The following is a 17,015-nucleotide window of genomic DNA, read 5'->3' as shown; positions in this document are numbered from 1 at the left end:
AGATGCTGTCAGTTTTAATGAGGAAAAGTGAGCACAACATGATCGCATTGAAACTGGCATACAATTATCAAGTTGGCTACTGTGTGTGAGGTGCTTAATTATCTCATGGTAATTTTCCATACAAAAGTCCCCAACCCTGTGCCTTGTATTACCCTCCCTGCTACATGTGTTCCTACAGATACCTGTGGGGCTAAGGTGGAAAACAACTTACCTGGACTGAACTGATAGAAAATAAAAACCCAGGGTATGAAGGGATGATTTTGTCAGTAGGCTGGTTGGTGACTAACGCAGTGGCTGGACTGTGGTTTCCGGTTTTGCTTCTGCAGGAGGGCGTTGTGCCGTGATCCTTTTGCTGTCTTCCTTCTGCCTGTTACGGTCAGCCACGTTGGCCTTCCGTGCCAAAGGGAGCAGTGAGACTGGGACACCAAGTGTTCAGCAGTGCTAGGTTTCGGACTGTCCTCAAGCAGGGTAACTATCCCTATTTAATGAAGCTGTGTTTTGGAATACAAATGGTTTGGTCCTCCTTTGTAACAGCATGTGAAGTATCACATCATCAGGCTGCAATCAGGTTTCCCCTTCTGCTGCAGCCTGCCAGTTTGTACAGAGAAACTGTGACAAGCAGCAATTAATCATTGAGCAATATATAGCAGTGTCTTAAATGTTTAATATGTTAATATTCTGTGTTCCTTTCCTCAGTGTTAGAAGGATGCAATACCATGCTGCTTCTAGCACCAAAGGTTTGGTAGAGCTCAGAACTGTCTTTTTCCCCCATACACACCATCTGAGCTGACGTTTGCAGACAGCATATCTTTGTACTGGGATGCTCCAGATGAATTTCACTCCTCGGCCAAAAGATGACATGTTTAAGCAATCTTTATTTGGGACCAAGCTGTGGGTTTTTCAACTACAACTATTTAATCTGCCACCATTGTGCGTTTTCATGCCAGAACATCTTGACTTCTCTCACACTGGAAATTTTTTTTTGCACAGTGCCTGATCAAGATATGTAGTTATTTGTAGTCTTTGCCAGTATGAAGATAGGTGGTACTGTGGTCTCATTAATCCTCTGGTTAACTGAGAACGAAGCAGTTGCAACCATCTGCAGTGATGGAGAAGGACTGCTCCTGCCTGAACGTAGCGTTACTCAGCAGAATTGAGCCTGTAGGGCTGGAAACTGCCCACAGAACCTCAGGAAGTGGATGCAGCCATATCGAGCTGCCGCAGCATGGGGACTGTCACAAAATTATCCGCTCAGCGTGGTAAGAACCTCCATATAACTTTGCACTCAGTCAAGATCATTTAACAAATGCTCTGCAGAAGACGTGTAGCACAGACACAGGGCAGGACTGTTGCAGTGACTATATTCTGCTTAGCCGGTCTCAGCAAGAGCACATTTACTAAGTGCTTCTGTCACATTGGCACCTGCTGCAGGCACATTGACATCTTTCTTAGAAATACCGTAATGATTTCCATTGTCACTGTTCCACACTGAGACACAGAATAGCTTAAATTAAGGCCTGTCTTTCTAATGCTGTCTCCCCAATCAATAGCGCTCCTTGTTTATTATCAGAGCTGAAGAAAGCTAGGTTTTAGATTATTGATTCTTCAAGGTATTCATTTTCCAACTTCTCTATGTCCATATGGCATCAGGAAATCCATCCGATGAAGTTTCAGAGGTAGCCTTCACTCAGAGTCATTTCATACCTATGAAAAATCAACAGTCTTTTTTATCATTAAAAGGAAGACAATGAGAAAAAACAAAACACAGAACTTACTGCTCAAGGTACCAAGAAACTATTCTTGTGCCTCACTTAAACCTGCTAAAGCATTTTGCAATATGATCTAAATACCCAGTTGCTAGGATTTGTTTGCTCACTACATGACTTTCATAAGCAACTCGTATATACAGTGCTCATAACAGATGTTACAGCCTGCGGCCTGGTTTGTTGCTCCAGGGCAGAATTCACAGCTAGAATTTATTTAATCTTTTTGTCTTTGGAAACCTAAAGCCTACTACATAAGGAAACACTTGTCTAAGTTTTAGGCTAATGATTCTTTGGGAATATTTTTTGTTCTGCATAATATTCTGCAGAAGTGAGGTATTTTGTGATTTATTTATTTATTTATTTATTTATATTGCTAGGTGACTGACATAGATACAAGCTCTAAGCAAGGTTATAATTGAAAAGTTGTACATATCTGTATTTCATGGAACTTTTGTCCTTTAAAGATACTGTTACTACCAAGAATTACACCCATCTTCAAATTTCATGCTGACCATGTTAGCTCCAAATAATCCAGCCAAATTACAGCCTTCTGTTCTAGGTTTAGTTACAGTTCATGCAAGGATTCCTCTGCCTTTTCTCGAAAATGTCAAGAACTTGCATGAAGAAGACATGTCATTCAACCGACTCACCTGTGACATTGTTGCAGATTTCCTCAGCTCCCTACCTAGAAGGTCCTTGCAAACTCCGTGGAAACAAACTGAAGATGCAGAGCAGCCTGCAGGGTTGCTTGGAGCACTTCCCTGCTGATGCAGAGCTGTTCTGCAGCACATTCTCTTCTGTTTGGTGGCGGTCTTTCAGCACAATTTTCAGCCAGTTCCTTGGGCATAGTTTTACAGTTAATAGTAGTTATTTTTGTTTCATTTCTTGCATATGAACAAAGTGGAAATTGTGCATATATATATGTCAAGTCTAGTGTATTTTAACAGCTTTATCTTTAGCATCTGGATTTTTTTTCTGCAGTACAAATGTCCTGAATTTTGAATTAATCCCATTACGGAACAAACAAATAGAATTTTTAGACCTTCATGTATTTTTCTTTACAGCTGTGCAATGTTTTGTTCATATCCAATTAATTTGAAGAAGAAGAAAAAAAAAAAGACCAAAAACCAACCCACCTTGTTTTGAAGTAACCTAAAATAGATTATTTTTTTTTATGGGCTTTCCTGAGGCAGGCAATCCTGAAATTGCTTCATGTAGATATTATATTGTTTGCTGTAGCATAGTGCTGCTATGTTCAGGTTTGGGGTTATTTTTGTTTTAAATTAACTTTCTATCTTGGCACAATGTTTGGAAGAAAACAAAAGACTTAAACAGATTTTTTTTAGAAGAAAAGAAAGAAGGGGGAGTGGTTATGTAACTACACTAAGATTATTCTGTAAATTTGATGAGAATTAACTAACTTTCTGTACCCTGAAATCCAGAGGTCTTAATAGATTTTAAACCTAATTTCTCCTGTCTCTACTGGGTGTTTTCTTGGTCATTAAACTTTGCTTCAGTCTTTGTCAGTCTGCTCCTGGGACTTCCCACCAAGGCAAGTTGAGTGTGTCAGTGTGGGTGACCAGGTTAAAAGGTTTGGCTACAGCTGCTTCCGGGCACCCAACCAGCCTTGGCACGGTCCTTGGTCTCCTTCGTGCTCGGCAGTAGGGACTTCTTTGTGGTTCTCTCCCAGGGTCTTCCCTCCAGCTTGCGTAGCCCCGTGCTTGGTGCTGTTCGCGGATCTCGTCCGCACATGCGATGACCAGTAATAAGCCTTTCTGCAGAGGGCTGCTTTCAGTCTGTATTTGACTGAAGAAAGGGGTTGCATGAGGATGGGAATTCCCTAACGTGGGGACGTTACCATCACAGGCTGTCTTCTGCGTCCATGCCCCTGCAGGAGCCTCCCCAGCTCCCTGGTGGCAGAGCAGTGACTCGGAGGCTCCACGTGCCCGCAGGCTGCCCACCACCTACGCAGGAGCTTTTGCAGCCCTTCCACCACCGCGGGGCTCTCTGGGCACTGGGCTTACTGGGAGCTGTTGTGGCTCCATGTTGCCAGCTGCCAAACTGATTAGATCTGTGCCTTCTTGTGGTCGGGGCTTTTTAGCTGCAGTTACCAAGTGTGTAAACACTGTTACTAACAGCACAGCGAACCGCTATTAGCAGCGGCAGGGAAAGCTCTGAAAAATTATCTTGGCAAAAGTGGGACCTTTCAGTCATGTTTCAGGGCAGCCCCAAGATGGGTGTTGTGGCTGTGGAAACTGTGCTTTCTTCCTGTGTGTTTAGAAACATCTGCATTGCCAAGCTTTCAGTCATTGGGGATCCCTACCTTAGGGGTCTTTCTTTGCAAAGAAAACAAGGTGTCCTTAATGAAGCTGTAATCCTGCTGCTTGTGATTGTGTAAGGAGTCCCCGAGGTCACAGCGTGCTCAATGTCACCCGGCACAATCAAGGCTGTGCTGGGGCAGAGGCTAATCAGCGGTGCCTTGTGTCTCATTACCATCTCCTCGTTATGCACAGGGTATTGTCTGCACCCAGACAGTCTTTCTTAGATATTTATTTATAGTGACAAGGGCCAAAACTGATAAGGGAAGATTTTTAAATGTGTTAAAGGCAAGGAAAAAATGTCATGCTTGGTGAGCAGGTTGGCACTTCCACAGAAGACTGTATTAAGCAATAAACTTAATTATAAGTAAATTAAGTTCACCCTTTTCAATTGTTAAGCTAACAATGAGACACAAAGCCAACATATGTAAACCACCCCCTCAAAATTCATCACTATTCACAAATCTTGAACTCAGAGCAAACAAATTACAGGGTAGAAAAAGTTCCTCAAAATGTATTTGAAAGCTACGCGTGTGCTTTAGTTAAGGGTTATTTGGACAATATGGCTTGTTTCAATCCTCGTACAGCTAATTCGTGCAGATGCTGTGCTTGTGGCCTCCTCCCCTCACACAGCCCTCCCTATTTTTGCAGTCATACTAGTAATCTTGGCATTAAAATAAAGGGTTTGCAATTGATTTACAAATACTCAATGTAAATATACTTTGTGCGATTCTAATGCTAATTTTATGAGCGTCCATAACCATGCACATTGATGACTATATGAGCAGAAGTTAATTTATGGCAGTTTGTGTAAGGGATGTAAATGGATAAGTACAAACAACCTTTTAAATTTATTCCTAACATGATGATGCTGTATTCATTATGAGGCTTTGGCTAATATTTTATTACAGGCTGTGGAAAAACAGTTTTCATTTCACCCTGAAAATGTAACTCTATCATATATGTGTTTATAATAAAGCTGTAGTCATGCACAATGAGAGCAATTTTCGTTAGTAATACCGCACTTCGTGTTAAATTGTGCTATTTAAACTGTAGTGTAGTTGTAGTCACCTCTGTACTCCCAGTGTCTTAACTAAACTCTGCTGCAATAATTCCTCTGGAAGACTCTGGAGTTGCCTTTTTGGGTAGAGAACGAGAAGCCAAAGAATTTGAAGGATGGCTGTTCTGTTAGTAAATACATTTAGGAAATCTGATGCCCAGTGTGAGAAAAGCCTCCAAGAGGGCAAAATATAAGAACAGAACTTAACATGGCTCTCACAGGAGGGTTTTGCCCTCCTCCTCCTGCTGTATGCAGCTGTGTTGTTTTTGCTTAGCAGCTGTACCGAGGAGGAAATCAAGGTGGCCATGAGCATGCCCTTGTAAGCTGCACTGTGCTATTCCTCCGTGATCACGATGTGGTTATGTACGGTGGTTACTCTTTGCTAGAAGGCCTTCTGCTGAGGGTGCTTTTTGGATCTTGAAATTTCATACACACCTGAATTAAGGATCAACTTCATGGTTTGCTAAAGGTAGGCATATGTTCAGGGACAAATCCCAGCAAATGTAATGCAGGTGTGCGTGCTGGGGAACAAGCTCACAGCTCCAAGGATGTTAGCACTGCCTGAAGTCTTCACAGGTTTTTGACACTTCCTGAGGAAGGCTGTAGTACTTGCATATGTTGGTATATTCCAAGGTTCTGCACTGGTACAGGTGGATTGAGCTGACATTTTATTGCTAGTGCACACAGTGCAGGACTGAAAATAGAAGGTGGGTTCTGGAAATATTTAATATAGTGGTGCACACAGTAGAACTTGGTAAGTCATTCATATGCCAAAGTATTGTCGTTCACGTTTGATCACATTTTGCTTAGTTGAGCAAAGATGTTTCTGTAATTCCCTTTTCATAATATATAGGAAATAGCTGCTCTTATTTTTTTTTGTATGTGGTTGGGTTTTTTGCATCCATATTTATATATATTTATATATGTTTAATGTCATGCTATGTACTTTAAAACCAATAAAAAGGAAGCCAATATAAAGCTGTTAAGCATTTGACATTTATGGACATGGTGTTTTTAATAGTTTTAATACTTTGTAATTTTATTCTTTTACTGTTATCAGGAACTCATTGGAAACAGGAAGCAGCATCTCTACTGATCCGCTCAGGTACTGTAGTAATATAGATGTTAATTTTAGGTTTGAAATAATAAAAACAACCTCCAGTCTGCATCAACTATACATCACATAATTTTATTTTACGATGTATAACTAGTAAAGGCATTGAGTAAGTGTTTGTGGTGTTTTGTTTTTTTTCCTGTTTTTAAGAGGGGATAGCTCTCTTTCTTCCAGGATTTCCAACTTGAAATTCAGTTCTAGCTTTAAACACTGTATTTCTTCTCAGAAGAGCATGAAGGAGTTGGAGGGTTTGTGCATGCACGTGGGCAAGCCATCTCTCTCAGATTTTTGTAAACTTGTGCTGAAAAGAGATGACCTTCCCTGGTAGTTTTATACTGCTTTGAGTGAGCAGTACTGATTGAGTCTAAATATTACTCTTTTTTCATTGCTTAGCATTATCATAAAATCACATGTACAGACTTCAGAGACTGCTGTCATACAAGTCATCGCAGTGGCTGAGATTTTACTTTGATCACTCAGTTTAGAAAAAAATGCTTAGTACTGTTAACATTGCACATCAAGTGGGGACCTTGCTTGTTTTATTGTCATAGCTGCAAATTAAAGAGTGCGTCAAAGTCACATACTTCCTTTGATTAAGTTGAGGCAGAATCCTTTTCTCTCAAACTGGCAGTTATTTGGTGAAAGTCCTCCTTTCTGAGGTGTTTGGTATTGAGGATGTGAATCTTTCCACACTGTGTAGTTTTACTTTGCTTGGAGAAAACATTAGTGTGAACTGCTTTGTTTACCCTTATTTAAATTACAGGCTTTCTCTCTGTTGTTAATTTTCCATTATTTTCCAGTGTATGATCTTCTGAAAGTGCAATACTATCATTTTCTAAAACACACGCACACAAAAAAAAACCCACTATGGAATAATATCATCTTTGTTTTCAGCTCAACATAGTTCCACTGGACAGCATTCAGCATGACTGAGGTTTTGTTCCATCTCCCAGTTCGACTGGTGCTGTTTCTTTGTGTGGTAGGACAATGGAGGAAACAATGTCAGCTTCCCTCTTCCCTCTGCTCTTCTGAAATCTTCTTGTACTAAGAACATTGTGTAGCTGATTTGTGGTTTACTGTTCTCTGGGCTAAGATTCCCAGAACCAGGTATTGCTGCCGTCTTGATTCCAGGCTAGACAAACTTTGTGAGAACAGCAGATTTTATTACAATGCTTTTCCTTCTAGTGATTTTTTTTCCATGGGAGGATGTCGGTGAGAAAGATGAGGAAGGATTGGATAGATGTAAGAAGTGGCTGAATATTCACATTTGGTGGGAAAAGGAATAGCTTTAGCTTGACTGAACAGGCATTTACTGGAAAATGTAGTGGTTGAATCATTTTAAGTTGCTGTGTGCTATAAAAACATGAATATTTTCTTGGTTTTAGTTATTTTCCATAAAATGAGACTATGATATTTAATATCCACCAATATGGCTCCTGCTGTTGTCCCATGGCCTCATGAACCATTAAGTTTCAAACACACAGCATATGTGTTAATTTCTGTGGCACGGGCTCTCATTAGTATGCGTTTGGTGATCAATGCTCTTTTCTGAAGCCTGCAGCAGAGAGGGGCAGGCTGGTATGGAATCCTTGATTGCGCTTCTTTATACTTCAAACAATAGTTCTATGCTAGATGATATTCTAGGCTTCTTTTACACACACTAAAAAAAATAAAGCTGTAAGTTAGAGATGTTGCGACTTTGCTCTTTATCCAATGCACTTTTACGAAACTTCTGTGTTCACATATTTCTTATGCTAATGCAAACATAATCTTCAGAATACATGTGTGGGTTTTTTTATAGAATTGTCTTTATAAAAACTTATTTGGCAGTAAATGTATGTGCATGTAAATGTAAAGGGTCCTCTTAAATTTAGAGATCTGGGAAGAAATAATATTTTGGAGTTACCAAATGAGGGGGTAGAAACGCAGCTCTTTAACTATGAATGAAACAATTTTATGATGTTTAAAAACTCTCAAATAAAACAATCATAGAGGAGACATTAGAAAATCTTCCAGATGATATTAGGTGAAACTGTGACTTTTCCTAGGGTTAAATATTTGTTGAAAAAACAGCATGTAAAATCTAATTGAATTCAGTAGGTCAAATGAGCCTGTTTTGGACCTGTAATCAGACAATGTTCAAGGCTATTATTTTTTAGCAAAATGAAAGACGGAAGACTTCTTGTCACTGAATGTCTTCTCATAACACTGTTGAGCGGATTTGTCTTTGAGTGACCCATAAAATGGAAATGATTAACATGCATCCATCCAGTGTCCTATCAAGCAATTAGTATTTTCTAGGCAGGCTGCTTTTCTTGCGTTATGCTCACCAACTGCCTGTCCCCATCAGCCAGTTAAGTTTGCCCTGTAATAACCACTCTTCTAGTTCTCAGCTTCTCTGGAACATTGTAATCCGGACCTCTTATTTTGTTAAATTTCAGTTGTGCATAGATTCCCCGCCAGACAGATCGTTTGTTTCCCCTGGATTTGTTTAGACTGCACTTGCATTCTGTAGGTCAATTTGAAAGTTATGCAGTTGTGAGATTAGGAGTCAGTGCCATAAAGAATAAAGGCTAATGTGAAAAATGTGCTTATGTCCATTAGGAAGAGAAAAATCTGTACAAACTGACATGCTATATATATGTGTGTGTGTATTACGCTTTGCACAGTCTCTTTTCATACCGTGGATGGTATTTTTTGTGAATATTTTGTGTTGGCCTCTATCAGCTTTCAACTGGTAGCTGAGAAAATTTTGTTTTCTGAATCAGTGCGAGTCTCCTGGAAAGCTGTATTACCAGACCTGCTTCAGATGTTCCAGGCATTTAAATATTTAAGCTTTTCAGATACTTGTGGCCTATTTGTCATTTGTAACAAATTCATCAGCTAGTGGTGATCTGTTTACAGAACAGACATTCAGAAATAGATATTCAGTATTAAGAGAACAGCAAATAACTTATTACCCTATTTCATGAAATTTTTTAAGGCTTAACAACAAAGAATGAAGGATAATATCAAGTGGGGGAGTTGAATAAACCTGAGAGCTGTTCAAAGCAAAGTAACTATATCAGAGCATCTCCAAGCAGCAGAGTCTCTTTCTGAGTAAAGGGCAGGGGGAGTTTATTTCCCCTATTCTCTCCACACCTCTACAAAGCACGTCACAATCATGTGCAGGTGTCTCAGTGGTGCAGCAGAGCCCAAGAGCTCTGCTCATGTTCCACCTTCCGTTTTCCCCAGTTGGGAAGGGATGCTTGCTGATGAGGTACCCAGAAACGCATAAAAGGGCCAGAAAGAGAGATCTGGTTTGCCAAAGCCTTTAACATTAAAAACTTCCATATTTTTGTTGTAGCAACCTAGGAAATTTCCCGACAAAGTTGCACGTGGAAACTATTGGATTTCCATTGTCAAAACAGGGATGCAGCGTACAGGAGCTGTACTGTGAGCTGTGAGGCCTTTAAGCGTATCAGGAACTATTCAGGACCTGTTCAGTTGCACAGAATCTTGTGGTTTGTATACATCGTACAAGTCTCACTTTTCAGTGGGTGTGCACAGTGTGCATCATGGAATTGGTATGGGAGCTCCAGGATCATCATCTTGTGACACACTCGAGCTCCGCAACTTATGAATCATTAGCGGGAAGTTCTTGTGCATGGCTACTGAAGTACTTCATCCTGACTTCATGAAGGGCTCATGGAAAACAGTCCTCTTACTGCAGGCGTAGCAGTTCTGTACTCCATGTAAGCAGACAAACAATATTCTTCTGAGCAAGTTAAATATTCTCAGAGCTTTCTTGTCATATCATGGTAAGGGTGTACGTAAGTAAGTAAAGACTCATAGCAGTTGAATTTACGTATTTAATGAAGAGTTAAAGGTTATATAGCTAGACAAGTTGATTTTCCTGATTTCTTTTTTTTTTTTTTTTGAGGTGCAATTCATATACAAGTAACTGTAGCAGGCACTGACTTTATGCTAAGTTTATTTTATGTAATACTCTTCGTCATCAGTGGACAGCTTTATTTCAGCCTCGTGGCTTGTCAAGGCAGCCATCCGTACAAAGGGGAGTTGCACCTGTATGTTTTTGTCTTGCCTCTGTTTTTTTTTTTTTTTAATGTCTGGTTTTGAAAGAGTTGTCAGAGCCTTCAGAATGTTGATGCCAGAGCTGCCTCTCCTTAGCAAAACTCCAAATGACTACAGATGTTTTCAGCGTGCCACTCACTTCTGGTACCAGCGCTGAAGCTGCAGTACGTCCAGAAATTACTGCCCTACTAGGCCTGGGAATTCGAACTCAAGGGTAGCAGTAAATGCCTTTCTGAAAGAGCTAGTTTTACACCAGTGTGAGCGTGAGATGAAGCTTAATTCTCTTTGTTGTTTTCCTATAGAAGACAAGTAAAAATGAAGAACATGTTGAAAACATGGTGCTTTTCATTTGCAAAAGTCCTAATTAGCATTTTGCCTGCATGCGGTGCAGTATAATCAGCACTGGTTGCTGTCAGAAAATTCATGAGTATATAGCTTTTGCTCACTAAAAGTCCAGTAGGTAGAAGCAAGCAATTAAGGTGACAAATAGCAATTTTTTTTCTACAAAGAGTATGATGGAGAGAAAGAAATTGCCTGGCAATGTGAATAGTCAAAGGATAAGTTGTCAGAAAAGTCTCATTTCAGGGCCAAATCTTTGGATGGTGTCACAGGTGCTTAATTGTCTCTGTATGTTTTTTCCCCTTCTCCTTTCTTGGTCCTGAGAATAGCTGTTTTTGGTTATGGAGCAAGTCCCTCCTTGCTGCTTTTGGCTGGCTTTCTTGTTTTGTTTTTGTTTTGAAGGAATCTCAAGAAATTCAGGCAGAAGAATTCTCCACTAAGGAAAACTCAAAGGTAAACTTCTCTGGCCATCCCCTTGTTCTTGGAAATAAAGGGAAAAACATTTTCCTGTTATCCCCTTGATCTGCTCCAAAGGGTACATACAGTGCGTTGCCATCTCATCAAAGTCAGGGGACAGCACCAGGGAGACTGGGGAAGGCTGGGACTCACCAACAGGCACTGAATCCCAAAGGGCTTCATTCAGTTCCTCTGTAGATAAGACTATCCCTCTAAAACAGGGGCTGATATTAGGGATGAAAAGCAGGGATGGAAGATTTTGATAGGAAAATGTAACATTTGACATGATGGTTATCACTTCCTGGAGAACTGCCAAGTTGATGAAGCCCCAGAGAATGTGAGATCAGGAAGAAAAATAGACTTGAAATTTCATACTGTCTCATATTGTTAGGGGACTTGATTCTGACAAGTAAGCAATTGTGTTTTCTTGGGAATCGCTTCATGAGTACCGGTGCTGTTGCTGGTCTGAAAGAAATCCCAGGGAGTAAATGCAGGCACCAGACAGAGGCAATTGATTATTTTGAAGAGAATCTTTAAAATTTTTTTTTTTTAAAAGGCCCAAATCAAATGCACATCATGCTTTTGCTTTTTCATGCAAACAGTTTTGTTCATGGTCTGTTCATTTCCACCTCTCATCCTATAGTGTACAATATGTTCTGAGGGAAATACCAGGCGGTGCAACGTGAAAATTTTTGCATGTTGTTGTCTAGCCATAATATACCTATTGCTTTACTCCTCTAAAGAAACTGCTAATTCTTACTCAAACATATTCATAACTTCATTTCAAGTAAACTTGCACAAATCTGTTTTCTAAAATGCTGCGAGGCGTTTCTGTAACTGAACAGTGACAATGAGTAAAACCAGAAACCAAAAGGATCCCTAAATATAGCTTATTATCCAGGCACTTGGGGAGTCAGATATGCCTACACGGAGGACAGTCTCAAGTTAAGCACTAGGAGTTTGGGTTGCTTTATATTTTTAAGCAGTGTTAAAATGTTAAAACAAGAAAATGGTTCAAATGCTAGAATCTTTGCTTTTAAATATTTCTTTGGATTCTGGCCTTGTTCTTGTTATTTCTGTGGATTTTTAAATCTCCTGTATTCTTTTGATACTTCTGCAGGCTATATCCTGAATATTTCCTATTGGTGATTTTCAAAAACGAGAATGAGAAATACCCAAACTGTAATTTCTGGAAAAGTAAATTGGTCAGCAAAGTGGACGTAAGAACCAGCCAGTCTCCAGTAGGGCACTTGTGGTTTGTTTTGTTTTTAAAAATAATCAAAATGTTTTCTCCAGTGCCAGTAACGTTTCCTGCTAAAGGGCAGTTCTGTGGCACCACCTCGGGTTAACTCTTGCTTTGAGTATCCTGGGAGACCGGGGGAACTCCTGAAAAGTAAATTGCACTTCGGTATAAGAGGAGAAAGAAGAAAAAATTGAAATTAAAAAAAAAAAAAAAAAGTGGGTGAGTTGGATCGCTGTCTTTTATGAAAGATAGAAACTAAATGTAGACTCCTGCGTTTCCTGAGTAAAGGCGGCCTGTTTTCAGCACGCCGAGCCCAGGCTTCCCCCAGAAGATGCTGCTCATCTTGCCGCGTCCCTCGGAGCCGCTGAGGGCTCGGCGTTCCCGGCGGGGTGCGGGGGCTTAGGGCCCGCCCCGCAGCCAGGCCCCCCGGCTGCCGTTCCGCATGGCTGCGGGGGGTGCGGGGTGCCAGGGCCCCCCGGGCTGCGGGCACCCCCTGCGCCCGCCTCGCCGCCCCCCCCGCGCACAGCTCCCTCCGCTGCTGGCTCGGCGGCGCCCGGCCCCCGCTGGCGGAGCGTGTCGGGAAGGAGATGAGATGAAATGAGATGAGATGAGATGAGCGTAATTTGGTTGGCGAGCGGGGAGGGTCTGCGCTGCTGCTGCTCCGGCGGTTGGGTGGTTGGGTTTTGTCTGTCTTTTTTTTTTTTTCCCCTGTCATAAGGAGCCCACGGTTTCCATAGGTGCTGGCAGACAATGGAGCTGGTGTGATTTGCACAGGAGGAGCTGATTAACAGAGTTGTGTGCTGCTTTATTTAACAACAACAACAACAAAAAAAAGAGGGGGGGGGTGCGGGGAAGGACTGCCGTTCCTGTGTGATGGGATCATAGCACTACTGGGGTTATAGGCAGTTGTTGCTAGATCTGATTGAGATAATTGCTTGTGTTTTCCCAAGTTCTGCAAGCTCTCAGGATGCTTTCCAAAGGTCCTTCAGAAACCTTAACCGGAATATACACACGTTGTTTGCCCAGAGGGCTATTAGAATGGCCTAAAATAGCCAAAAGGAGAAGTGGGATTTCTGTGTAATAATAGCTATCCCAGTAGCATTGGAGACTTTGGGAAAGACAAACTGCCATCAGGATCAAAAGCCTATGTGAATTTGTAGCCTTTGTGCGACTGCCTCTTTGTATTAAAGTAGGATACTGCAACTGTGCAGGTGCCGTGCCATGTGCACGACTAGCTGCATGCATTGGTAGCAATTAGAAACACTTATGCTGCAGCAATAAGGAGAGGAGTGTTGGATTGGATTTGAGTCACTCAAATCATAACAAAAAGAAGTCTTGTGTTGTTAAAATCTAGCTGCAGACTACAGTTGCTGCAGTAGAAGTATATGAAAATGCTGAAGCTAAAGGCCTTCTGCTTGGATTACTGGCAGTTTTTGTGTCTCCAGCCTCTTCACGGTTTCTATAAAAGGTAAGAGAACATTAACTCTGAAATTCTTTTCAGAACTGGGTGGCTGCACACGATGCCACCAGTGCTTTTACTTGCTGTTCTACTCTATTGCTGAAAGGCAAATATGCATGGGAAAAGGGAGTGGTAGAGAATTAATGAGAACTTGTGACAAAGATTGTAAAGCTGCTTTTTTATTGCATCAATTATCAGCCACTTTTGTCTCTGCGTACAGATGTGAAAGGTGGTGATGCTGTTTGGTTTTAACGTTTGCTTTAAGTCAAATCATCCCAGCTAAGACTCAATTAGTACTTTATTCTCTGGTATTTTATCCTTAGGCACAGACGCCTGTGCTGTGTAGTTTACAGACTGTAAATAGCAGTAAGAGATTAATTGAAATGTCATGGAAATTTATGTAATGCATAGATCCTTTATTTATTTTTTTTTTCTCAGAGGTATTTAGTAGTATAATAGTTTATCTTTGGTTTCCCTCGTGGCGCACAGCGCACATCGCAGTCATTCAGAGCAATGGGCACTTCGCTTAGGCAGGTCTGACATACGGCTTAAATGATTGATGGTGAATAGTGATCATAAAGAATAGGACTGGGTGTCAGATGCATTGAGCTTGCCTATTTAATGGAACAGCAAAATAAGCAATTCCATTTAACGTGTCCCTGAACTTATCGTAACGCTTCTTATTCTAAACTTCTGTTTTCTTGCTCTTAATTTATGCTACCAACCAATGGGACTTATATGTATCTGAATTTTCTGGGGAAAAGTGGAGATCATTTCATTGTTAACAAAAACCATGCAATTTAAAACAGGATTCTGTTCTTGTTATGTACACTTTCTGGTCTGACTATCTATTGTCAGCCTACAGAAAGTGCTTTGTACTAAATGCTAATTGCAGTTGAATTTTTCGTGCAGTGACTGAAGGCTGGCAAAGGAACTGTTCCAATCTTTTTCAGGGTTTAAGGGGTGCCCCGCACTTTCTGGCATTGAGTAATATAGGACCCTCATCTGTGGCCATTGGCTAGTGAAGTTTCAAAAGATAGCTTTATTCTCTTGCAGCTTTTCACAGGTTTCCTTTCGAAGTCAAAAAAGTTACAGCCTATTCCTAGCCCATTGCAGTACCTTCCTTGCTGAGAATCCATATAAAATAACAGAAATACAGCCAGACTGTTTTGATGTGAGCAAATACAACTGAACTAAAGGTTTATGTCCTGGATTCCTGGCAGCCTCCCAGCTTTGTTGCAAATGAATTACCCTGGAGTTGTTCTGCATCTCCTAACGGAAACCTCGGCAATACCTAAGGACTTTCCATATACTTCCTTCCAGACAGTTAATTTGTTTGTCATTGAAACCTAGATGCGTTTGAGCCCTCCTCCTGGAGTGTTTGTATGAACAGAAGTAAAAGGAGGCTAAGCACTTAAATATCAGGTAGAAGTACTTTACTCTCAGCATTCTGAGAAAAGGAAAATTGAAGGGAAGTTGCAATTTTCTCACATTTTAAGCAAAATAATTTGATTGGAGCAGAGTGGCAAATGAACGTGAAAAGCAAATGGTCCAGAATGAATAGCAAAGCTAAATGCAAGGAAGATAATACATAAAAGAAAAAGTATCTTTCTTGAGACTTACTTTTAGTTACTTTTTATTAGTATTTGCAGGTTGTTTAAAATACTCTTGGAAAAGAGCCAAGGTGCTGTGGGGAGAAATGTTGTGTGCGTCTGTATGTGCTTTTATTTTTATGTATTAAGTAAGATAACCAAAATTGGACTTGAGTAACATTTCCATCATACGAGTCATTATGAAACTTGAGTATTTGCGGTAGGGTTATTGTCTGCCCTCAGTTATACCCTGGTCGTACCAGCGAATGGAGGCAGGAGCCAAGTTCCGACGTCCCGGTACGCAACTCCCTCGTGCTGCTGCTATTGCTGGCAGCCAGCTGTGGCTCTGGGCGAAGAGGTGCAGCTGCAGGTCGTGAGGAAATAGTGCCAACCTCCTGAGCCATCCCCATGTGCACGTGGCACTGTGACAGCGCGGGACTTCTTCGGGTAGGCCCAGGAGGCTGCGGAGGAGCTGCTGTTGGGGCTGTGTGGTCCTGATGCTGTGGGGTGGCTCAGGCCTGCTCAGGCCAGCGCCCTCACACACTCACCCTTAGCGAGCCGTACATGACAAGAAATGTGACTGCTCTTCTATTCCCACCTGTGGGCTGCCTGAGCCTGGTGTGACTTTTGGTTTCAGTTGGAGTTGATGCTGAAAACTATGGTAAATGTTTCTGGTCAGCTCAGAAGTTCCATGGCTTGCTGCTGTATTCAGAAGTCAAGTTGTGTTTTTCAGACATTGTTACTCAGGGAAGTCTTATGGGGTCATGTCTGTGGCCTGACCTGGACAACTGTGACTTATGCTATAATTTCTGTGATTTTAAGTTATAATTTTTGTCTTGTGCTGGGAGCTGCTTGCACAGACCTTTACATCTCTGTTGACATTCATGGAGTCGAAGGGAGGTCCACGCAGGGCCCGTTTGGTCCTGCACTGCGCTGAGTGGTGTGGCAGGATGGGGCTGGCTCCCCGTGCTGCTTTCTGGCACATGTTTCTTCCTCAAACCCTTGGGAACGAGACTGCCGAGGGGCTGAGGCTGGCAGTGGTGGAGCTCCATCCCTGCTGCCCCAAGCTGTGGGGCTGGGAACAGGAGAGGGGCACAGGGCAGGTCACCGTCCCTGCTTGTATTGTAGTGCCGGGCAGGGTATCACAACAAAACAGTGGTTCTGGATGATGGGAAGGATTGAAAACAGGACAATTTTTGCATTCTGAGGTGCCAGTTTTTGAACATAGTCAGGTTTACAAAGCAGAAGTTCAGTTGCAGAACTCTCTACCAAGCTGTGCATGTGACATTCCCAAAGAGAAACCCGGCTAAGGGCTGACACCCAGCCTAGGGCTGCTGTACAGTTTCCAGTCCTTTGTGAGAACTGATTCAGTGATGTATATTTTCTCAGCACAGCAAGGGAAACGGAGAAATAGGACAAAATAAACCAACTGTGCTTTTAGTCTATTTCGTAAATTCGGCTGCAACCTCAGTGGCCAGGCCTTTGTCCATCACGTGCATGTTCATAAAACAAAGTTACTGCCAGGTAATGATGCCTCCAGTAACATACATGAACTAACAGTCTGCTTTTATCTAAGTTGGGGCAGATTATATGG

The 17,015-nt window shown here is 41.6% G+C and overlaps 1 protein-coding gene across 16 annotated transcripts in view; it reads left to right on the top strand.

Annotated features, from left to right (window-relative positions):
- IQSEC1 (IQ motif and Sec7 domain ArfGEF 1) overlaps nt 1-17,015 on the top strand; it is a 346,189-nt gene that overhangs the window by 179,986 nt on the left and 149,188 nt on the right. For 10 of the 16 annotated variants that reach the window (XM_013187648.3, XM_013187634.3, XM_013187632.3 and 7 more), the window contains one exon: nt 6,205-6,249. The exons of 5 other annotated variants lie outside the window; for them this stretch is intronic. In XM_013187648.3, coding sequence (XP_013043102.1) covers nt 6,205-6,249 — 45 coding nt within the window. Of the gene's footprint in view, nt 1-6,204; nt 6,250-13,217; nt 13,839-17,015 lie in introns of those variants that run through there. One more of the 16 variants, XM_013187643.3, reaches the window with a different exon arrangement.

The sequence above is a fragment of the Anser cygnoides genome, chromosome 10, assembly GCF_040182565.1.
Source record: "Anser cygnoides isolate HZ-2024a breed goose chromosome 10, Taihu_goose_T2T_genome, whole genome shotgun sequence".
Classification (NCBI taxonomy): domain Eukaryota; kingdom Metazoa; phylum Chordata; class Aves; order Anseriformes; family Anatidae; genus Anser; species Anser cygnoides.
This window is presented reverse-complemented; position numbering and strand designations above follow the sequence as displayed.